Consider the following 24953-nt stretch of genomic DNA (forward strand, 5'->3'; position numbering starts at 1 on the left):
TCAACAGTGGCCTAACCAATGTCCTGTACAGCCGCAACATGACCTCCCAACTCCTGCACTCAATACTCTGACCAATAAAGGAAAGCATACCAAACGCCTTCTTCACTACCCTATCTACCTGTGACTCCACTTTCAAGGAGCGATGAACCTGCACCCCAAGGTCTCTTTGTTCAGCAACACTCCCTAGGACCTTACCATTAAGTGTATAATTCCTGCTAAGATTTGCTTTCCCAGAATGCAGCACCTCACATTTATCTTGTCAGGCCGGGGAATTGAGGGTTATTGAGAGCGAACAAGAGTGTGGAATTCAAGGCACGAGCATGACCTTATTAAAAGGCAGAGCAGGCTCGAGGGGCCGAATGGCCTAATTCTGCTTCTGGTTTGGTTTATTCTAACTGAGATTCAGCTGCTAACCCACTGACTAAACCTAGACACTGAAAGTTTTGGCTACTCCTCACCCACACCCTAGCTGAACATTGTATACTGATTATCCACGAGTTGAATAAGCCATCTAATTTAGCTCCTTAACCTGGTTTACCCGTTGCCAAGTGCTGAATAAATTTGCATGCTGTTTTGTCTGTGAAATTGTACCCCAATAGCGAGGAATCAGGACTCAATCAACCCTTGTCTCAGTGAGTAACACTATCACCAAAAGGTAAGAGGACCGTGGATTTAGGTCCCACACCAAAGAGACATGCCAGCGGTGTCCATTCAGTCCTGAGGGAGTGCTGGACTCTCAGATAAGCTGTTCTCATTCCTGAAGAAGGGCTGATGCCCGAAACGTCGATTCTCCTATTCCTTGGATGCTGCCTGACCTGCTGCGCTCTTCCAGCAACACATTTTCAGCTCATTTATGAAATGCTAAACCTTGGCTCCACCAATCCCTGAGGTAGACACAAGCATTCCCAAAGGATTAATTAAAGGAGAGCAGGAATGCTCTGCCTCGATTTGCTGGCCAACTTGGAGCCCTCAATTAGCATCCCCATTATAATTGAAAATATCCATGTAAACATGTCACACTGTATTTATTCTATTCCACCACCACAAGTGGCGTCATTTGCTGGTCTCCCAATTCATAGACTCTCAGAATCCCTACAGTGTGGAAACAGGCTGTTTGGCCCATCGAGTTCACACTGACCCTGGGAAGAGCATCCCACCCAGACCCACCCTGCACTTCCCATGGCTAACCCACCCAATGGCAAATCCCCGGACACTATGAATAATTTAACATGGCCAATCCACCCTAACCTGCAAATCTTTGGACTCTGAGAGGAAACCCACCCAGACACGGTGAGAATATGCAAACTCCACACAGACAGTTGCCCGACACTCGAATTGAACTTGGGTCCCTGGCAACTGGAATTCCTCAACTGATGCTGCAGACAAATATCTATCCTCTACCTAGCTGCCCTGTAAACTTATGCTTAAATTTATAAACTAATTTAAACTGGAAGCATGTTATTTGCACCTAATGACAGGTGTGGCAGCCTATAGAGTGATGTCCATAAGGAGATACGACAGAAAGATTGGTCATAGAGGTAAGTTTTAAGGAGCATATTGACCGAGAGATGGATGGGTTTGGGGAGGGAGTTAGGAGCCCAGGTACCATTGTGAATGTGGAATGATTAAAATTAGGTGTGCAATGTTGTTATTCCTCATTCTCAGGTGTACGTTTCAAAAGTCTCTTTTCCAATCGTGCCAGTGCCTTGTACTCATACATTTCTCATCCACTGCCTACAATAGATCATTTGCCTATATTCATTATCTGATATATTTCCGTCACTGCACAACATGACAGTCTGACCTTCATAAATAGTGAAATTTACATTCTACAAGTGATTAGAATTGCCTGGATTTAGATAGCAACCAACTACATAGCTGACCGCAGGGTAAGAGTGAGCTGAGAGCACTCACTCTGCTTATTCCTGTCAAGAACACAAGAAGTCAAATTTTCTTGCAAATTCTGTATTATTCAAGTCAAGTGCTTGGTTACTTTCTTTAAAAAGTTTTGTTTGGAGTAAAAGGACCAAGTGCATAAGAACATTTTTGAACCATTCGGCCCCTCAGTAACTTAATGCTTGATCTTCCAACTCAACTGCACCCATCCACACTGTCACCTTCAACCTTAATTCCTTTAGTAAAAACACATGTATGAGAGTCACCGAGGCTTACAGCATGGAAACAGGCCCTTTGGCCATTCTTGTTCATGTTACCCTCTGTGTCTTTCTCTCTTTGTCTTTGTTTATGACACTTTGATCTTTGACTATAAATTCTGTGTCCTACCATCCTGCCCCACTAGCTACCTGGAGGAGAAAGTGAGGACTGCAGATGCTGGAGATCAGAGCTGAAAATGTGTTGCTGAAAAAGCGCAGCAGGTCAGGCAGCATCAAAGGAGCAGGAGAATCGACGTTTCGGGAAGGGCTTATGCCCGAAACGTCGATTCTCCTGCTCCGTGGATGCTGCCTGACCTGCTGCCCTTTTCCAGCAACACATTTTCAGCTCTGATTTTAACCTTGTCCACCTCAGTCCAACGCTGGCACCTCCACATGTTTGTTTATTGACTGAGCATCCATCGAGAATTCCCGAATGCGAAGCCGTCTAGTTTGTCCTGACATGATTAAGTTTGAATTAAACTCGAGGCCTTTTTTTCTTGTAACCCTGCCGCTCGGATTTGTTTCCATTTGCAACAGAGCTTCCTGAATAATAATTGTATTGGAGTCTTGTTCGTTGCCAATTTCAGGGTTTGTCACTGTGAACCTTTACCTGGTGACTTACCTTCCAGAAGGGGACAGATGGATTGTAGCCACATGGGCAAACTGTCTTGCTACCCCACTCCTGTCCAAATTGAGGATGAGTTGGGGGGGAGGGGGGTGGCTGGCTCCATGAATGTTGGCGCTGCCACTTCACACTCTCCTGCCTTTCCAGTCAGTCCCAGCTGGTCAGCGGAGATTCTTGTGACCATTTTACTCAGGCCTCAGGGGTATTTGAAATTCCCAATCCCAACTGAGTGCCAAGTCCATGCTCTTCCATCACCTTTGTGTCCACTGGCCTACTCTGGCTCCCTGTCTGGCAATGTCTCCGTTTTAAAATTCCGACTCGTGTCCTCAAGTCCCTTCATCGCCTCAATCGTCCTTATCCTTATAATGTCTGCCAGCCCACATCCCCATCCCAAACCCACATTGCCTCCATCACCTCCAACCTCCAAACTATTGGTGCTCCTCCAGTTCTGGCCTCTTGAGCATCCTCCAATTTTGACCCTTCAGTTTGAGGGGGGGTCTTCAGTCGTCCAGGCCCTGACCTCTGGAGTTCCCTCCCTACAGCTCATCAACCTTCTACACCTCTGTCCTCCAGTAAGATGCTAACCTCAAAACGTAGCTTTTGGTTGCTTGCCTCCTAATTGCATCATCGTTAGGTGACGCAATTTTGTTCTGTCTGATTGACGCTCTTGTTAAGGGCCTTGGGGGAGTGACGATTCACCATGTTAGAGATGCTATATTAATGTGGGTTGTTGTTGGTTTGACACACGGCCTACCAGCGACACAACCTAGGCGAGTCCACAAGTCAGTAAAGAGCGTCCTTTACTACCTCCTCGCCCCCCAGCTAAAATCTGAAAAATAGCTGGCGGTACTCAGCAGGTCAGGCAGCATCTGAGGAGGGAGAAGTGGGTGGAATCATTCAGATCAATGACCATCTAGCAGCCTTGAGCTTTAGTTTCCTTTCAGATGGCATCAATGTTTTACTCTTGCATCACTTTGAGTCATAGAGACGTACAGCAAGGAAACAGACCCTTGGGCCCAACCCGTCCATGCTGACCAGATATTCCAACCTAATCTAGTCCAGCACTTGGCCCATATCCCTCCAAACCCTTCCTATTCATATACCCACCCAGATGCCTTTTAAATGCTGTAATTGTACCAGCCTCCACCACTTCCTCTGGCAGCTCATTCCACACTCTCTTTGATAAGAGAGGGGGGAAATAGTCATCTTAATGGAGAAAGATTGCTTATTTTTAAAGAAAAAAGCTTTAAAAACCATCGGGGGCATTTTAAAAATAAATCTGTTTGAGAATTCAGCCTGGTTAATCTTCTTCAGTGAAAATTTGAACAGAGGCGTGTGATTAAGTTAATACTGAAGGATCTTCACAGAGAAGGTGAGAACTGTCAATCATTGGGTTTTAAGTGGGCAGTGTTGCGATGTTAAGTCTCCTGGCTCTTTGATGTCCCAGAGTCTCCTTTCAGTTTTTGTGTATCCACTGCTGTCTAGACTAGAGAGCACCCGCCCTTTTAAAGGCCAGTGCATCCTGCTCTCGCTCAGTCAGTCAGTGTCCAAATCCAACACTGAGTCTGTGCATCTCAGGAGCTGTGCCAGATTAGGCTGAGGTGGGGGCGAAGTCCACTCTCTCTCTCTCTCTACACCCGTGAGTGCTTAAAGGACAGTCCTGCTCGGTTTGAATAGGATGGTCAAAGGCTGGACAATGTTGTCCTTCGGAATGTTGCTCGGCTGTGTCCTGTGGCCAGTGCTAGCCGATGGGAACCAGCATCACCGACATGTCGAGGAGGTCAAAGCTGCCATGCTCAGGAAACTGGGACTGACCGAGGCTCCACGCCTCATCAAGAGAGACCTGGAGAACACTGTGGTGCCGGCCCATGTCAGGAACAAATACATCTCCATGCTGAAACTGTACAAGGACAAGGAGAGGAAGCGCAGAGCCCTGCCCAGTTTGGCTGGCATCTTACGGGGGGTGCCAGGAAATTCCGGTAAATTGTCTCTAATTACTTGTATGCTATACCCTGCCTCTGCATCGTCCCTTTATCTAGTAGGGGCCCACTGGTGAAGGGAGGGTTGACTCAGCTTTGCAAATCAACATTCCTGATGAAGGGCTTTTGCCCAAAACGTTGATTTCACTGCTCGTTGGATGCTGCCTGAACTGCTGTGCTCTTCCAGCACCACTAATCCAGTATCAGCTTTGCAAATGACAACGCCTGATTATTTTTATTTCCCCCCCCTTAAGAAGTTGCAGGAAACACAGTAGCAGGTCTGTGCACAGCAAGATCCCAGGCCAACAGCAATTTAACTCGGGGCTGGGAGAAATGCCAAAAATTAAACATATTGTGAAGGAATACCGGGGAGAGCCTTAAAATAAAAAAAAAAGTTGCTGGAAAAGCTCAGCAGGTCTGGCAGCATCTGTGCAGAGAGGTCAAGGATGAAGGTTTCGGCTCTGGTGACCCTTCCTCAGAGTTGATAATAGCGAGGAAAATGTCAAGTTAGGTAGGGTGGGGGTAAACGGTAGGTGAGGACAGAGCCCAGGGAGAGAGAAGAGCAGTTGGACAGATAAAGGAGAGTCTTTCTTAAGAATTTTCTACATCCACCTAACCAGGCAAAGTTCATCTGAAAGACAGCATCTCCTGCTATGTGCAGCACTTTGTCTGCATTGCACCTTTAGGGATTTGAAATCCCTGACCAGAGTTAATGTGTGTACTCTTGGAGAGGGAAGTGCATGCTGAAAGTTTGCAACCTTAGGCTGAGAAGCTGAGGCGGTACAGGACTGAGGGTGCTCAATTTCACCCTGTCCTTCAGTGTAGCACAGCTCGCCAGCTGAGATAGCTGATCTTGTAACCTTTAAAAACAATTTTTTTCCCCAGGTTGTCAATGTCCTGAGTTGATTTAAATTGTCACTTGCAGTAACAGTGTTGAGAGTGTGGTGCTGGAAAAGCGCAGCAGGTCAGGCAGCATCCGAGGAGCAGGAGAATCGACGTTTCGGGCCAGAGCCCTTCATCAGGAATAAGGGCTTTTGCCCGAAACGTCGATTCTCCTGCTCCTTGGATGCTGCCTGACCTGCTGTGCTTTTCCAGCACCACACTCTCAACATGGATCTCCAGCATCTGCAGTCCTCACTTTCTTCTGGTTGCAGTAACAGGTTCACACTTGAATGTTAAAATGCATTCAGCCCCACCTTCCTGCTGCTTAGGGTAATTCTAGGCTGTACCTAACAACGAGGTTTCATTTTTATTGCATTCTGATCAAATTGCCCAGAAAATTTGTCAACTAAATGAAGCCTCCACTGGTGAAAGTTAAAGGTCCCATACCAGGTTCATCCCAGTCCAACACCAATACCTCCATATCATGTCCTCTGGTGAAGAGAGAGTTGATTCATGTGGGGCTGGGAGTCTGTGTAGTAATCTCCTGCTATCCCCCCCCCCCCCCCCCACGGTTCACTTCAGAACACTCAGTCTAGGCATCACAGAGTTTATTTTCTTGTCAGTTGTTGTTGTTGTTGCCATGTGTAAATCTAATCAGTTACTAATAAACGTGTCCCACACGCCCAGCCTCAACCTTGTCTGAAAAGGCTTTACAATGATAGCTGCAAATTGTTAGTGATTCACACAGACTGACCGCATTACAAAGGGCTTCAGCACTGTCTGGGAATGCACAGTGAACACCCAGATTTTAACATGATGAAGTCTTCAGGACAGGAGGCTGGAACAATAAAAGCCAGAAACAAGATTATGGCCTGCCTGTCTCTTTCTCCACCTAACAGAAGGAGATCCCTGGGTCCATTAAAAGCCTGTGAAGGCTCTTGAGAAGAAATATCCAATTTGTCCCATTCCCCTTTGGTACTCCTCAGTCTGATTCACCATTGAAAGTTGTCATTCAATTTGCTTCCTCCACTTGCAATCCCAATTATACGAACTTGCTGAGTAAGAAAATGCTCTTTTTTTAATTCATTCATGTGATATGGGTGTCACTGGCTGGGCCAGCGTTTATTACCCATCCCTAATTGCCCTATGAGAAGGTGATGGTGAGCTGTACTCTTAAACTGCTCCACTCCATGTGCTGTAGGTAGACCCATAATAGAGTCACAGAGTAATACAACGTGGAAAGAGGCCCTTCGGCCCACACTGGTTCATGCTGTCCATGACAACTCAGCTAGTTCCAATTGTCTGCGTTTGGTCCATATCCCTCTAAACCTTCCCCATTCATGTACCTATCCAAATGTTCTTAAATGTTGCTATTGTAGCTGCCTCAGACACTTCCTCTGGCAGCCCATTCCATACATGCACCACTCTCTGTGTGAAGATGTTGCCCCTCAGGTCCTTCTTAAATCTTCCCCCTCTCACCTTAAAATCATGTTGTTAGGGAGGGAATTCCAGGATTTCAGTGACATGAAGGAATGCCGATATATTCCCAAGTCAGGATGGTGAATGCCCTTGGAGGGGAACTTGCAGATGGTGGTGCCCCCATCTATCTGCTGCTCTGGAAGTGGTTCTGAGTTAGATTAGTAGGCACTGACTGGGAATTTTTGGTGTATTTTAAGAACTCTCTGTATCCAACCGTCGCTGCTTTGTGAAGAGCAAACTCAGTTTCTCAACACAACCAAAATCCCTCGATGCTATCATTCTATAAATCCTTTCTGGACCCTCTGTAAATCTTTCCCAGTTGGGATTCCAGCTGTAAATCAACCTGTGATATACTGCTCCAGCCTTGAGTTGCTTTTATAGTCTGTGCCTCTGTTAATAAAACCATGAATCACAGAATCCCTACAGTATGGAAAGAGGCCATTGAGTCTGCATTGAGTCTGAAGAGCATTCCGACTGCACCCAGCTCCTCATCCTGTCCCAGTAACCCAATATTTCCCACGGTCAATCCAGCTAACCTGTACATCTTTGGACTGTGGGAGGAAACCCACACAAACACAGAGAGAATTTTTTTTTTAAGATTACTTACAGTGTGGAAACAGGCCCTTCGGCCCAACAAGCCCACACCGCCCCGCCGAAGCGCAACCCACCCATACCCCTACATTTACCCCTTACCTAACACTACGGGCAATTTAGCACGGCCAATTCACCTGACCTGCACATCTTTGGAATGTGGGAGGAAACTGGAGCACCCGGAGGAAACCCACGCAGACACGGGGAGAACGTGCAAACTCCACACAGTCAGTCGCCTGAGGCGGGAATTGAACCCGGGTCTCTGGCGCTGTGAGGCAGCAGTGCTAACCACTGTGCCACCGTGCCGCCACTGTGCCACTCGAAATCCTATCTTCTTTTGTCTTTGTACTGCCTTCTCCGCTCGTCCTGCCTCCCTCAGCGGTTAGTGAAGATGGTCCCAACCCCAGGTCACTCTGTCCCTCACCCACTTTTCAAACTGTACCACCCAATTATAAACAAGTGATGAAGGCTGTGAAAACTGGGGAAGGGCTATAGGGTGACTCGGGGGCTCAGGGGTTAGCACTGCTGCGTCACAGCACCAGGGTCCCAGGTTCAATTCCAGCCTCAGGTGAGTGTCTGTGTGGAGTTTGCACATTCTCCCCCGTGTCTAAGTGGGTTTCCCCCCCGGGGTGCTCTGATTTCCTTCCACAATCCAAGGATGTGCAGGTCAGGTGGATCGGCTGTGCTAAATTCCCTATAATGTTCTGGGATATGTGGGTTCATCATGGGTCTGGGTGGGACCCTCTTCAGAGGGTCAGTGTGGACCTGGTTCCACATTATTGGGATTCTATGATTCATGAAAGATTCAGATCAGTCACGTGTTGGGATTTGATGGGGGATGGCAGAACGCGTGTGAGGGGGCTGAATGACCTGTTCTAGCTTGTTTTGATATCGCCTTGTTTCATGTTGCTATGCTCTTTGCCTGTCCAGATACAAGGGGAGACATACTCTATTCAGACCCTGCCAGGCAGACACTGGTCTTTGATATGAAGGGGCTGATCCCGGAGAACAGCGAGGTGACCATGGCAGAGCTCAAGCTCTTCAAGAAAGGCGTTCACAAGGAAGATCTGCCCCCCAGGAGGCACAGTCGGCCGGTCAACAACGCCAGGGTCAGTGTGCACTGGGTCAGGATTCTATCGGATGGCAGCAACAGGACCTCACTCATAGACTCCAGGTAAAAACAACATTCATTTCCTGTCTTTCCCTCCTACCTGTCTGCTCTGTCACTTGGATATCACTTCCTACCCCTCGAAGGAGCCATTGTAGGGCAGACTGAGAGTGGTGCCCACTAAATATAGGACGAGGTGGCCGAGTGGTTAAGGCGATGGACTGCTAATCCATTGTGCTCTGCACGCGTGGGTTCGAATCCCATCCTCGCCGGGGTCTTCCACGTGCAAGTACCTCCATTAGGGCGGCACGGTGGCACAGTGGTTAGCACTGCTGCCTCACAGCGCCAGAGACCCGGGTTCAATTCCCGCCTCAGGCGACTGACTGTGTGGAGTTTGCACGTTCTCCCTGTGTCTGCGTGGGTTTCCTCCGGGTGCTCCGGTTTCCTCCCACAGTCCAAAGATGTGCAGGTCAGGTGAATTGGCTATGCTAAATTGCCCGTAGTGTTAGGTAAGGGGTAGATGTAGATGTAGATGTAGGGGTATGGGTGGGTTACGCTTCGGCGGGGCGGTGTGGACTTGTTGGGCCGAAGGGCTGTTTCCACACTGTAAGTAATCTAATCTAAATCCCTACACTGTGGAACCAGGCCATTTGGCCGATCAAGTCCATACTAACCCTCCAAAGAGCACCTTACCCACTACTCCCTCCATCCCTGCATTCCCCATGGCTAATCCACCTAGCTGTACGTCCTTGGGCATTATGGGAAATTTGGCGTGGCCAATCCACCTAACCTGCACATCTTTGGTCCATGGGAGGAAATCCACACAGACATGGGGAGAATGTGCAAACTCCATACAGACTGAGGGTGGAATTGAACCCAGGTCCCTGTCCCTATGAGGCAGCAGTGCTGACCACTGAGCCACCCACTGCTGGTGAGGATTGCGGAAAGAAGCAGGCAGAAAAAGGACCACAGTCCATCCAGATCTCCTTTCATCACTCTGATATTCACTCCATCCAACAATCATGAAATTATTGATGAGACACAGTGATTAATCTCATTTATCAGGTAATCTAGAACTTAGCCAGACATGAGGTGAGGAAATCTCCCAGTAGTGAGGAGATGGGAGAAATGTTCCCAAGGTCACAAGTACTTCCCAAGCCCTCTAAAGTATTATACACGTTCAATGTTCAAATTATACATGTACTGGCTCCTAAAAAATGTTATAATCTGGGAAGGAATCTTATCTCATTCACATTTGAAAGAATCAGTGAATAGCATACTTTTGGCTGTAACTTCTATGCAACCACGTCCGATATCTCCATGGAGACCATATTTTGGAGATGGACAAAGGCTCCCGGAAGTGCCATTCCTGCAGATTTATGTTGGATTGAAGTGCTGGCTTCTAAGTGTGAATGCAATGCAGTAACACTGTCCTCTCCCCCACCCCCGTGACAGGCTGGTCCCCATTCTCGACTCTGGCTGGAAAATGTTCGACGTCACCCAGGCTGTACACTACTGGCAGAACACTGGGGAGAGGGTGATGTACCTAGAGGTCTGGATAGAAGCTGAGCGACCAGGAAGGCATGCAGCTGAGCTGGCCAGGTTCGTCTCCTTCACCTCCCAGGGGCCAGCTGACCAGGACCTGCGAAAGCCTGAGCTTGTCCTCTACACCCTCAACTTCAGCGAGTATGGGTAAGGCTCCCTCCGCCGAGTTCACCTCATCCAGGTTCACAGCATAAAGCTCTGTGGGGCTATCGCAGGGATTGTAGACTCATGGAGTTATACAGCACAGAAACAGAACCCTCCTTTCAATTCCTTCCTGCCGACCAGATCTTCTAAATTAATTTAGTCCCATTTGCCAACACTTGGCCCATATCCCTCCAAACCCTTCCTATTCATATACCCATCCAGATGCCTTTTAAATGTTGCAATTGTACCAACCTCCACCACTTCCTCTGGCAGCTCATTCCATACACACACTGCTCTCTACTTGAAAAAGTTGCCCTTTTAAATCTTTCATCTCTAATCCTAAACCTATGCCCTCTAGTTTTGGACTCCCCACCCCAGGGAAAAGATCTTCTCTATTTATCCTATTCATGCCCCTCATGATTTTATAAACCTCTATAAGGTCACCCCTCAGCCTCCGACGCTCCAGGGAAAACAGCCCCAGCCTGTTCAGCCTCTCCCTGTAGCTCAAATCCTCCAACCCTGGCAACATCCTTGTAAATCTTTTCTGAACCCTTTCAAGTTTCACCACATCCTTCCTATAGCAGGGAGACCAGAAGTGAGCACAGTACTCCAAAAGTTGCTTAACCAATGCCCCATATAGCCACCACATGACCTCCCAACTCCTGTACTCAATGAACAGACCAATAAGTGTACCAAACCTTTTTCACCTGTCTACTTGCAACTCCAATTTGAGGGAGGGAACATTGATCCCTACATCCCAAGATCTCTGTGTCGAGCAACACTGCCTAGGAGCTCACACTTAAGTGTATAAATGTTGTCCTGATTTGCCTTTCCAAAATGCAGCCCCCTCGCATTTGTCTAAATTAAACTCCACCTGTCAGTCCTTAGCCCATCTGACCAAGGTACTGTTGTACTCTGAGGTAACCTTCATTACTCTCCACTGCGCAACCAATTTTGGAGTCACATGACCTCCCACCATGGGTTGGCGCCCTCTCCATATCCCCAACGGCCAACTGGAAACAGGATCAATTCACATCTCCCGAGTGGGGTCCCTTTCACTCTTTGTTTCCTGTCTGCATGGGTGGCCTGGTGGCTTAGTGGTTAGTACTGCTGCCCCCCAGCTCTGGGAACCTGGGTTCAATTCAAGCCCCAGGTGACTGTCTGTGTGAGATTTTTCCCATTGTCCAAAGATGTATAGGCTAGGTGGGTTAGTGGTGGGAAATGCAGGGTCCCAAGGATGGGGTGCATCTGGGTGGGATGCTCTTCGGAGGGTCGGTGTGGACCATATGGGATAAATGGCCTGATTCCACTCTGCAGGCATTCTATGACAGTGGGAAGGACACTGATTTTTGTTTACCCCCTAGTTGTTTCACTCCTGGTCTACTCACAGCATTGCCCTTAGTTTGTAACTCCTGCAGGCTCCAGGTCAGTCCGGGAGGATTGGCAAATGGATTGTTGGCCTTGATTTCAAAGGGAATGGAGTATAAGAGCAGGGAAGTCTTGCTAAGTCTATACCAGACTACAGCTGGAATACCACGAAGGTCCTTATCTAAGGAAAGGAATGCTGGCATTGAGGCAGCCCAGAGAAAGGCTGTTAGATATGGAGGGACTGTCTTGTGGCTGAATATTCATTGGAATGTGAGAGAGGGAGAGTTGGCCTAATGGAAATGAATTAGATTCTCAGAAGAACTGACAGGGTAGATATGGAACGGTTGCTTCCCCTTGTGAAAAAGGCTGGGACCAGAGGGCATTATCTCAGGATGAGGGAGAGGAGGAGGAATTTCTTTTCTTGGCGGGTAGTGAATCTGTGGAATTCTTTACTGCTGCTGAGGGCTCTAGAGGTCGGATCATTGAGGATGTTCAAGGCTGAGATAGTATTTTAAACGGTAAGGAGTCAGGGTAATGGGGACCAAGTGGAGTTCAGGATTGTCACCTTTGCCATGGGGTGGGTCTGGGTGGGATGCTCTTCAGAGGGTTGGCGTGGTCTCAGAGTGGGGATTATATAATCTAATGATCTCAGTGAGTGGTGGAGCAGACTCGATGGGCTGAATGGCCTACTACTGTTCCTGAGTCATGATTTGGAGGTGCTGGTGTTGGACTGGGGTGTACAAAGTTAAAAATCACACAACCGCACGTTGATAGTCCAACAGGTTTATTTGGAAGCACTAACTTTAGGACCACCTGATGAAGGAGCAGCGCTCCAAAAGCTAGTGCTTCTGAATAAACCCGTTGGATTATAATGTGGAGTTGTGTGATTTTTAAATTTGTAATCTCTGAGTGTTTGTGAAATCCTAGTATACAGAGACTAGTCAACAAGTCAAGTTTGGATAACAATATTAATGCGAAAGTACAGGTTAATATTAATGTATAGGTATTAATGTATATTAGTGGGCGGCACAGTGGCACAGTGGTCAGCACTGCTGCCTCACAGCACCAGAGACCCGGGTTCAATTCCCACCTCAGGCGACTGACTGTGTGGAGTTTGCACGTTCTCCCCGTGTTTGCGTGGGTTTCCTCCGGGTGCTCCGGTTTCCTCCCAAAGTCCAAGAATGTGCGGGTCAGGTGAATTGGCCATGCTAAATTGCCCGTAGTGTTAGATGAAGGGGTAAATGTAGGGGGATGGGTGGGTTGTGCTTCGGCGGGTCGGTGTGGACTTGTTGGGCCGAAGGGCCTGTTTCCACACTGTAAGTAATCTAATCTAATAAGTGTGTGATTACTGCTGGTGTCTATGATTATAAAGTGTGCAGATAATAGTGTACAAGCTCTGAGCATATTTGTGTTTTACACACGCATTGAGAACAGCAGCATAGGGGATTCTGACAGGTATGGAGTTGAAAGTCTCTTTGCTCAGAAAAGGCCCAAAATGTCACGCTGACCTGGATTTCACTGTGTGCTTTCTCCCAAAGCAGATATGGCACAAAATAAATCCAAGTACGTTACACTGTTGGCTGCAACTGTGCAGGGGTGGAGAGTGAGGGCTAGTTGGAGAGGCAGGGGGTAAGAGACACAGAATAAGGGGCACAGGGATCAGAAACTGAGGGATGGGAATCAGGGACTTTAGGGGAAAGGATGTTGAATAGCACTGGTTGGAATTATTTCCTTGACAGTATTCACAGGGAGCAGTCAGTCCAAGTATTTGTGTGGTGTGTTGTGCTGGGAGGGAGAACCATTTTGTTTTCTGTTGTGTGTTGGAGCGTTGGCGGAAGGTCAGTGTCATTGTGACATCAGTGACTGGCAATTCAGAAATGGTATGCTCAAGTCCATCCAGCTCAATAGAAGCAGTCTGTGGGAATGGTCATAAGGCCTAACCCCGTTTGGGGAATAACCTTCAGGAAAGGAAACTTGTCCCCCTTTACCCCTTGTCTAGACTTAAGAAATGTCAGCTTTGGTCTGGCCTCTGAGCTATCTTAAAGTGCAATTGGAAATGGGTATTAAATAGTGGCTTTGCAGGGAATGTCCACATCCCATAATTAATTCATAACTTGTGGGATCAGGCCATTCAGCCCATTGAGTCTACTCTGCCATTCAATGAGATGCTATATGAAAATAAGTGTCAACACACACAACTAATGTTCTTTCCATAAACTGCCACTAAACGTGACATCACTGTTTAAGTCACCCTGTTGTAAAATTACTGACTTTTTTTTAACAAACCCGCTCTTGTCCTTTTCTTTGTAGAGCTGCTGGGGACTGTGGTGGAAGCCGGACCCGAAGGAGTGGATCCTGCTGTAGGCAGGAATACTTCATCAACTTCAGGGAGCTGACCTGGACCCAGTACTGGATCATCGAGCCCCCTGGTTACCAGGCCTTCCACTGTGTGGGGGGCTGCAAGCAGCCACAGTGGCCCTTCGACTACGGAGAGAGGAGCTGCGCAGTGGAGGAGAGTGCCTCGCTGCCTGTGATGTACCTGGTGAAGAAAGGAGACTACACAGAGATCGAAGTGGCTGAGTTCCCCAACATGATCGTTGAGAAATGCAGCTGCTCTATGGATAATATCTCAATGATATAACAGGGACCGCTGGGGGCCAACAGGGCGCTGTGAGCTTGCTCCTGTCCTTTTCTTTGGTTCCCCCATGTCATGAAGGGCTGCAGCTCAGCTTGGTGTGGTGTCTGGAGTTATAAGTAGGCCCAGACCACGAGTCATGAGTAAACCCAGATCAGGAGTCACGTGTAGGCCCAGACCTGGAGTCACGTGTAGGCCCAGACTTGGAATCACGTGTAGGCCCAGACCTGGAGTCACTTGTAGGCCCAGACCTGGAGTCATGTGTAGGCCCAGACCAGGAGTCATGTGGTGGCCCAGACCTGGAGTCACGTGTAGGCCCAGACCTGGAGTCACGTGTAGGCCCAGACTTGGAGTCATGTGTAGGCCCAGACTTGGAATCTTGTGTAGGCCCAGACCTGGAGTCACGTGTAGGCCCAGACTTGGAATCACGTGTAGGCCCAGACCTGGAGTCACGTGTAGGCCCAGACCTGGAGTCATGTGTAGGCCCAGACCAGGAGTCATGTGGTGGCCCAGACTTGGAGTCACATGTAGGCCCAGACCTGGAGTCACGTGCTCGCACAAACCTTTCCGATAAACAAGCATCCTTTCTGACACATTGAGTTTTTAAATCGAGCAGTTTGATGTTCAGTCTTCCTGAAAGCCATCATAAATTAAGTCATAACACCCTTATGTTTTTTAGATATCCCCGATTTAAATTCTCAATCTGCCACATTGTGAGCTGTACTCTCCTTTACCTGGTACCTGGACGCAGCCCAGCCTCATGACCCCGCTCCTGCACCAGTTACCAGGATGGGCAGTAACGACAGCACTGTACGATATGTCTGAGTTCTAACGTACGTTCCCCGTTTGATCAGAGAGCAACCAAAACATTATAAAAGCACTTAAATCATATCAGGATCATTTAAAAGAAGTATCTTTTGTCACTTGGCAAGGATTTGAGAGGGGAAAGGAGGGAGGCATTGACCTTTCTGAGGGTTACAAGGATCATACAATCATGGATCCTCTGCCCCTTCTTCTTCTCCTGGACAATTGAGGGGAAGGATCACACAATTGGACAATGTGGACCCAGAGATTGTGGCCTGTCAGTTAAAACTGTATGAAAACTGAGGATTCCACGGTGATGTTCGTCAGAGAGACAATTCTGCTGCTTTGTGGTGGGAAATATTCCCTGTGTACGGAATCCTGCCTCTCGTTCATTGTGACTCTGTCGAGATTCCAAAACGTGTATGATATTTGTAAATAAAAAATGAAATAAAACTATATATTGAGGTAGTCCCAGTGGGGAGTGTGACGCTGCTCTTTATCATTTCGTTGGTACATTTATCCTCAAGGAAATCATGGATTCAAGTCCCATCCTAGAGACCTCAGCACCTGATGCAGTACTGAGGGAGTCAAAAAGGTGACCCAACAATAAACTTCAAAAGCGAAGTAGATAATTTCTGGAAGATGTTAAGATTTGCAGATTTAAAATAGTCATACAGCACTAATAGATCTCTCGGTCTGAATCAATCCATTATGACCAGATTTCCCAGACTAAACTAATCCTATTTGCCCATACTTGGCCTATATCATTGTAAACCTTCCCTAATCATCTACCTGTCCAAATGTCTTTTAAATGTTATACCTGTACCTGCATCCACACTTCCTCTGGCAATTCATTCCACATTTAAATATTCCTCTTTAAAGTTTCTCCTGTCACTATAAACCTATGCCCTCTAGTTTTGAATCCCATCTGCCCGAGGGAAAAGACCTTTGCTATTCACCTTATCTATTCCCCTCATGATTTTATGAACTTCCTCAACCTTCTATGCTCCAGGGAAAGAAATCCCAGCTCATCCAGCTTCTCCTTACTGCTCTATTGCTGCCTGACCTGTGCTTTTCCAGCACCACTCTAAACTAGACTCTGGTTTCCAGCATCTGCAGTCCTTATTTTTACCTTATTACTCAAACCCTCCAGTCCTGGTAACATCCTTGTAAATTGCCCAGTGTTCAGGTATGTGTAGGTTAAGCGCATTAGTCAGAGGCAAATGTAGAGTAATAGGGTCAGGGCAATGGGTCTGGCTGGGTTCTTAGGCTTAATGGCATGTTTACACACTGTAGGGATACTATGATTTATGTGATGATAAATCATTTCTGCGCCCTTTCCAGTTTAATAACATCCTTCCTATAGCAGGGTGACCAGAATTGTACACAGGCATTCCAAAAGCGGCCTCACCAATCAATGTCCTGTACAACTGACGTCCCAACTCCTAATCTCGATGCACTGACAAATGAAGGCAAATATGAGGAAAGCATGACAAAGATTTAAGAGCTTTCCAGAGCAAATCATAAAATAAAGGGTCAAGGCAGTTGAAATCATGGACACCAATGATGGAATAACTCAAATCAAGATGTTCAGGAGGTAAATGTCAAGCTAGGGAGGGGTGGGGGGTCTGAAGGGGATTACAGAGATAGGGAGGGGTGTGTGTCTGAAGGGGATTACAGAGATAGGGAGGGGTGTGGGTCTGAAGGGGATTACAGAGATAGGGAGGGGTGTTGGTCTGAAGGGGATTACAGAGATAGGGAGGGGTGTTGGTCTGAAGGGGATTACAGAGATAGGGAGGGGTGTGGGTTTGAAGGGGGTTACAGAGATAGGGAGAGAAGTGGGTCTGAAGGGGATTACAGAGATAGGGAGGGGAATGGGTCTGGAGGGGATTACAGAGATAGGGAGGGGGTGGGTCTGGAGGGGATTACAGAGATAGGGAGGGGAGTGTGTCTGGGGGGAATTACAGAGATAGGAAGTGTGTGGGTTGAAGGGGATGACAGAAATAGGGAGGGTAGTGATCTCTAGAGGGTTAGAGAGATAGGGAGGGGAGTGGGTCTGGTGGGGTTACAGAGATAGGGAGGGGAGTGGGTCTGGAGGGGGTTACAGGGATAGGGAGGGGAGTGGGTCTGGAGGGGGTTACAGAGATAGGGAGGGGAGTGGGTCTGGAGGGGATTACAGAGATAGGGAGGGGAGTGGGTCTGGGGGGGGTTACAGGGATAGGGAGGGGAGTGGGTCTGGGGGGGGTTACAGAGATAGGGAGGGGAGTGGGTCTGGGGGGGATTACAGAGATAGGGAGGGGAGTGGGTCTGGGGGGAATTACAGAGATAGGGAGGGGACTGGGTCTGGAGGGGGTTACAGAGATAGGGAGGGGAGTGTGTCTGGGGGGAATTACAGAGATAGGGAGGGGAGTGGGTCTGGAGGGAATTACAGAGATAGGGAGGGGAGTGTGTCTGGGGGGAATTACAGAGATAGGAAGTGTGTGGTTTGAAGGGGATGACAGAAATAGGGAGGGTAGTGATCTGAACAGGGTTAGAGAGATAGGGAGGGGACGGGGTTACAGAGATAGGGAGGGGAGTGGGTCTGGAGGGGATTACAGAGATAGGGAGGGGAGTGGGTCTGGGGGGGATTACAGAGATAGGGAGGGGAGTGGGTCTGGGGGGGATTACAGAGATAGGGAGGGGAGTGGGTCTGGGGGGGGTTACAGAGATAGGGAGGGGAGTGGGTCTGGAGGGGGTTACAGAGATAGGGAGGGGAGTGGGTCTGGAGGGAGTTACAGAGATAAGGAGGGGAGTGGGTCTGGAGGGGATTACAGAGACAGGGAGGGGTGTGGGTCTGGAGGGGGTTACAGAGATAGGGAGGGGAGTGGGTCTGGAGGGGATTACAGAGATAGGGAGGGGTGTGGGTCTGGAGGGAATTACAGAGATAGGGAGGGGAGTGTGTCTGGGGGGAATTACAGAGATAGGAAGTGTGTGGTTTGAAGGGGATGACAGAAATAGGGAGGGTAGTGATCTGAACAGGGTTAGAGAGATAGGGAGGGGACGGGGTTACAGAGATAGGGAGGGGAGTGGGTCTGGAGGGGATTACAGAGATAGGGAGGGGAGTGGGTCTGGGGGGGATTACAGAGATAGGGAGGGGAGTGGGTCTGGGGGGGATTACAGAGATAGGGAGGGGAGTGGGTCTGGGGGGGGTTACAGAGATAGGGAGGGGAGTGGGTCTGGAGGGGGTTACAGAGATAGGGAGGGGAGTGGGTCTGGAGGGAGTTACAGAGATAAGGAGGGGAGTGGGTCTGGAGGGGATTACAGAGACAGGGAGGGGTGTGGGTCTGGAGGGGATTACAGAGATAGGGAGGGGTGTGGGTCTGGGGGGGATTACAGAGATAGGGAGGGGTGTGGGTCTGGGGGGGGTTACAGAGATAGGGAGGGGAGTGGGTCTGGAGGGGGTTACAGAGATAGGGAGGGGAGTGGGTCTGGGGGGGGTTACAGAGATAGGGAGGGGAGTGGGTCTGGAGGGGATTACAGAGATAGGGAGGGGTGTGGGTCTGGGGGGGGTTACAGAGATAGGGAGGGGAGTGGGTCTGGAGGGGGTTACAGAGATAGGGAGGGGAGTGGGTCTGGGGGGGGTTACAGAGATAGGGAGGGGAGTGGGTCTGGAGGGGATTACAGAGATAGGGAGGGGAGTGGGTCTGGAGGGGGTTACAGAGATAGGGAGGGGAGTGGGTCTGGGGGGGGGTTACAGAGATAGGGAGGGGTGTGGGTCTGGAGCGGATTACAGAGATAGGGAGGGGTGTGGGTCTGGAGGGAGTTACAGAGATAGGGAGGGGTGTGGGTCTGGAGGGGGTTACAGAGATAGGGAGGGGAGTGGGTCTGGGGGGGATTACAGAGATAGGGAGGGGAGTGGGTCTGGAGGGGGTTACAGAGATAGGGAGGGGAGTGGGTCTGGAGCGGATTACAGAGATAGGGAGGGGAGTGGGTCTGGAGGGGATTACAGAGATAGGGAGGGGAGTGGGTCTGGAGGGGGTTACAGAGATAGGGAGGGGAGTGGGTCAGGGGGTGGTTACAGAGATAGGGAGGGGAGTGGGTCTGGATGGGATTACAGAGATAGGGAGGGGAGTGGGTCTGGAGGGGATTACGGAGATAGGGAGGGGAGTGGGTCTGGAGGGGATTACAGAGATAGGGAGGGGAGTGGGTCTGGAGGGGATTACAGAGATAGGGAGGGGAGTGGGTCTGGAGGGGGTTACAGAGATAGGGAGGGGAGTGGGTCTGGAGGGGGTTACAGAGGGAGGGGAGTGGGTCTGGAGGGGGTTACAGAGATAGGGAGGGGAGTGGGTCTGGAGGGGGTTACAGAGATAGGGAGGGGAGTGGGTCGGGGGGGATTACAGAGATAGGGAGGGGAGTGGGCCTGGAGGGGATTACAGAGATAGGGAGGGGAGTGGGTCTGGAGGGGGTTACAGAGATAGGGAGGGGAGTGGGTCTGGGGGGGTTACAGAGATAGGGAGGGGAGTGGGTCTGGAGGGGGTTACAGAGATAGGGAGGGGAGTGGGCCTGGAGGGGGTTACAGAGATAGGGAGGGGAGTGGGTCTGGAGGGGGTTACAGAGATAGGGAGGGGAGTGGGTCTGGAGGGGGTTACAGAGGGAGGGGAGTGGGTCTGGAGGGGGTTACAGAGATAGGGAGGGGAGTGGGTCTGGAGGGGGTTACAGAGATAGGGAGGGGAGTGGGTCGGGGGGGATTACAGAGATAGGGAGGGGAGTGGGCCTGGAGGGGATTACAGAGATAGGGAGGGGAGTGGGTCTGGAGGGGGTTACAGAGATAGGGAGGGATGTTGCATGTAGTGACTCTGAATTTTAAAATTTACATAATCCTGAGGACGAATATTCGAAACAAAATAAAACTCCAAATAGTCAATGGATTAGACAATATCTCGGGAAGGAAATGGAAACAACCACTTTAAAGCAATGGGGAAGGTGTAAATTTGACATCATCGTGTGAGCAGTGAGAGATTGAGGAATTCTTTGATGCAGAACATTAAGATAGCAGCATGTGAATAAGACAGACCTTCTTCATCCCCGTTCCCCTTCCCCACCATTTGGCTGTAATTGGCTGAATTTGAAAAGTTATGGATAGTTTTGGGTGAACAAGGTTCCCTCTAATTTAAAACGGGATATTATGGATGCTGAGTCAAACACAGAGAATACTGGAGAAACTACTGGAGGCAGGTCAGGCAGCTTCTGTGGACAGAGAGAGAAAAACAGACTTGAAAGTTTCGAGCCTGGAGCACTGGGTCCAGTTCTGAAAGAAGAGCTGTACCAAACTTGAAACATAAACTCTTTCTCTGCTGCCAGCCCTGCTGAATTTCTCCAGCATTTTCTGGTTTGTCTGAAAATGTGTCCTCCACAGATCCCACAGCTGCAGAAACTCTCATCCAGGGTTTCAGTTGCTGAGTCCACATTATTCCTCGAGCCTTCTGCCATCTGTAGATTTGATCTGATCTGAAACCTTCCTCCCGAGGCAGTCTGCACATTAGCAGGCTTTTGTCAGGGTGACATTAACAGTTGATTAGCATGACTGCATTGAGCAGGAGGAAATGTAATCATTCCTGTGCATAAACATTGTCTCCGTGCTGGACTGAGAGGTCAGTCAATGTGCAGACACTGCTAATGGGCAGACAACATTCTGTCCTCGATGGAAAATGAAAGATAGTGAGATCAGACTTGTAGCTGATTCCCTTCCAGTGTCTCGACTCAATACACGATTGTACTTTCACATCACTGTTAACTGCTGAGCCATCTCATATGGCCACAGAGGTGTCCAGTGTGGAAACAGGCCCTTCAGCCCAATTTGTCCATGCTGTCCAGTTTTCACAACTAAACTAGCCCCACTTGACTTTGTTTGGTCCATATCCATACCTATTCATCCACGTCCATTCCCAAATATTTCCTCAATGATAAAACTGTCGTCACCTCCACCTCTACCTCTGGGCAATCTGGCCCAGACAATCATCACTCTCTATGTGAAAAAATTACCCCTCTAAATCCTTTTGTGTCTCTCCCCTCTCACCTTAAACCCATGCCCTCCAGTTTTAGACTCCCCTGCCATCGGGAAAAGCTGTTGACTATCTACCGTACACATGCCCCTCATTGTTTTATAAGCCTCTATATGGTCAACTCTCAGTCTGTTATGCTCCAAGGTCCCGGCCTATCCATATAACACTAACCTCCCAGTTCTGATAGTATCCCTATCAATCTTTTCTTCATTCTTTCTAATTTAATGACATCTTTTCAATAGTAGGGTGACCAGAACTGCACACAGTACTCCAAATGTGGCCTCACCAATGTCTTGTACAGCTGCAGCAAGATCTCCCAACACCTATAACTCAACACTCCCATCAATGAAAGCAAGCGTGCAGAATGCCTCTTACATCTCGTCCATCTCTCACAGCCTCCTGAGTGACCACAAGGCATGTTGGCCGTTTGCATTGGAGGCAAAGAGCATTGGTGTGGGGACAGATGGAGCTCAGCTCTCCATGCACCACTCTTTGGTTGAATAGCCAGTGGACTTTGTCATGCAGCTGGGGATAGGCTCAAATGTTTCCACACCTCAGCCTCCAAGAAACGAGCAGAGGATAGAGCAATGTGTGGTTTTGAGGAAAGGGCAGGGCAATTGCAAAGTTGTTTCGAAACAGGAGGGGGCCATTCGGCCCACTGTGCCTGCACTGGCTTTTCAGTTGAGCATTATTACCTACTGCCAAGATCCTATCTATTCCCCACACCCTCGCACACTATTCCCATCCAAATAATCATCCAATGATCCTCTGGAGTGCCTCAGTTGAGTCTGCCCTACCACATTTCCAGACTCTAACTACATGCTATGTGAAAAAGTTTTTTCTCACATTCACTTTGCACGTCACTTTAAATGCAGTCACACACACACACACACATTCACACAAAGACACACACACACACGCGCGCTCCTACACACACTCTTTCACACACAAACACACTCACACACTCTCTCTCACACACACACAGTCACACACTCACACACACACACACCTACACACAAACACCCACACTCACTCCCACACTCATACACACACACTCTCACATACTCACACTCATACACTCGCACTCATACACACTCCCACTCCCACACACAAACACTCACACTCACACACACACTCACTCTCACACACACACACTCACACACTTCAGCATTGCACACTCACACACCTACACAAGCTTACACATATAACACTCAAGGAGCAAGTCACCATCCAGGACAAAGCAGCCAATTGACTGGCACTACATACACAAGCACCCACTCCCTTTTGGGTGGCACAGTGGCTCAGTGGTTAGTACTGCTGCCTCACAGTGCCAGGGACCTGGGTTCGATTCCAGCCTTGGGGGACTGTCTGTGTGAAGTTTCCTCCCACAGATCAAAGATGTGCAAGTTAAGTGAATTGGCCAAACTAAATTGTCCATAGTGTTCAGGGATGTGTAGGTTAGGTGCCTTAGTCAGGGGTAATGTAGAGTAATAAGGTAGGGGAATGGGTCTGGGTGGGTTACTCTTCGGAGGGTCAGTGTGGACTTGTTTGGCCAGAGGCTCTGTTTCTACTCTGTAGGGATTCTATGACACTCAGTAGCAGCAGTGTGTACTATCTACAAGATGCACTACAGAAGTTCACCAAAGACCCTTAGATAGAACCTTCCAAACCCACATCCACTTCCATCTAAAAGGACAAAGGCAGCAGATACATGGGAAAACCACCACTTCCGGGTTCCCCTGCAACACCCTGACTTGGAAATATACACAAACATACACAATAAGGGCAGTATTAGACTATTCACTCCCCCTAAAGCTCCTCTACTATTCAAATAAGGTATTGGCTGATCTGCTTTTGTTTCAAGTTCCACATTCCCATCTACCCAGTAACCTTTGATTTAGAGTCATAGAGTCATAGAGATGTACCGCATGGAAACAGACCCTTCAGTCCAAACCGTCCATGCCGACCAGATATCCCAACCCAATCTAGTCCCACCTGCCAGCACCCGGCCCACATCCCTCCAAGCCCTTCCTATTCATATACCCATCCAAATGCCTCTTAAATGTTGCAATTGTACCAGCCTCCACCACTTCCTCTGGCAGCTCATTCCACACACGTACCACCCTCTGTGTGAAAAAGTTGCCCCTTAGGTCTCTTTTATATCTTTCCCCTCTCACCCTAAACCTATGCCCTCTAGTTCTGGACTCCCTGACCCCAGGGAAAAGACTTTGTCTATTTATCCTATCCATGCCCCTCACAATTTTGTAAACCTCTATAAGGTCACCCGTCATTGCATATAAGAACCTACTTACGTCTGCCTTAAAAATATTCAAAGACATGTTTCCTGAAACAGAGTTCCAAAGTCACACAACCCTCTGGGGGGAATAATATCTACTCTCTGTCTGAAAAGGGCAAGCCTGAATTTTAAAACAGTGCCCCCTACTTGTGGCATCAGTAACATCACCGTTCCTTCCCTGTCACTGGGTTCAAATCCTGGAATTCCCTCCCCAGTGGCATCGTGGGTCAACCCACAGCACATGGACTGCAATGGTTCAAGAAGGCAGCTCACCCCCACCTTCTCAAGAGCAATAACCCCTCATGTCTTGTGAACAAATATTTTAAAAATATTTTTAAGAACAGACTGATAATTATTTTAATCAACCAGTTGAGACATGTCATTACACACCTCTGGGATAGGTGGGACCAGAACCCACACCTTCTGGTGCACAGATAGGGACTCTACCATTGCACCACAAAACTGTCATGCCTGCAATTATGTGCTTGTGTGATCTCTCTCATACAAAGACAGATATACACGCATACAGACACATGCGCATGCACACTCACACACACACATGCCCACACACTCAAACACACATACACATTCACACAAACTTCTGACGCACTCCCCCAGGGACCCCCCTGTAAATACTGACACACACCCCCCCTCGGATCTCCTGTAAATACTGACACACAATCTCCAGGGACACCCGTGTAAATACTGACACACTCCCCCTCGGGTCCCCTGTAAATACTGACACACTCCCCAGGGCCCCCCTGTAAATACTGACACACTCCCCCCAGGGACCCCCCTGTAAATACTGACACACTCCCCCCAGGGATCCCCTGTAAATACTGACACACTCCCCGGGACCCCCCTGTAAATACTGACACACTCCCCACCCGGGGACCCCCCTGTAAATACTGACACACTCCCCCCCAGGGACCCCCCTGTAAATACTGACACACTCCCCCCCCAGGACCCACCTGTAAATACTGACACACTCCCACCCAGGGACGCCCCTGCAAATACTGACACACTCCCACCCCCCCAGGACCCACCTGTAAATACTGATACACTCCCCCAGGGACCCCCCTGTAAATACTGACACACTCCCCCCAGGGACCCCCCTGTAAATACTGACACACTCCCCACCCGGGGACCCCCCCTGTAAATACTGACACACTCCCCCCAGGGACCCCCCTGTAAATACTGACACACTCCCCCCCCAGGGACCCCCCTGTAAATACTGACACACTCCCCCCCACAGGGACCCCCCTGTAAATACTGACACACTCCCCCCACAGGGACCCCCCTG

The 24953-nt window shown here is 49.0% G+C and overlaps 1 protein-coding gene and 1 non-coding gene across 2 annotated transcripts; both read left to right on the forward strand.

Moving 5' to 3' along the window:
- The first annotated feature begins 4489 nt into the window (after positions 1-4489).
- On the forward strand, positions 4490-14528 carry LOC140453999 (left-right determination factor 2-like). Its single transcript, XM_072548916.1, has 4 exons — positions 4490-4757; positions 8640-8883; positions 10273-10509; positions 14185-14528. The coding sequence occupies exons 1-4, from the start codon at positions 4490-4492 to the stop codon at positions 14513-14515; spliced, it is 1080 nt and encodes a 359-aa protein (XP_072405017.1). The 3' UTR covers positions 14516-14528.
- trnas-gcu (transfer RNA serine (anticodon GCU)) lies at positions 9007-9089 on the forward strand. The gene has a single exon. It is a non-coding gene; the product is annotated as a tRNA-Ser (tRNA).
- Positions 14529-24953: the final 10425 nt, after the last annotated feature.

Source organism: Chiloscyllium punctatum, chromosome 3 (assembly GCF_047496795.1).
Source record: "Chiloscyllium punctatum isolate Juve2018m chromosome 3, sChiPun1.3, whole genome shotgun sequence".
NCBI classification, from domain to species: domain Eukaryota; kingdom Metazoa; phylum Chordata; class Chondrichthyes; order Orectolobiformes; family Hemiscylliidae; genus Chiloscyllium; species Chiloscyllium punctatum.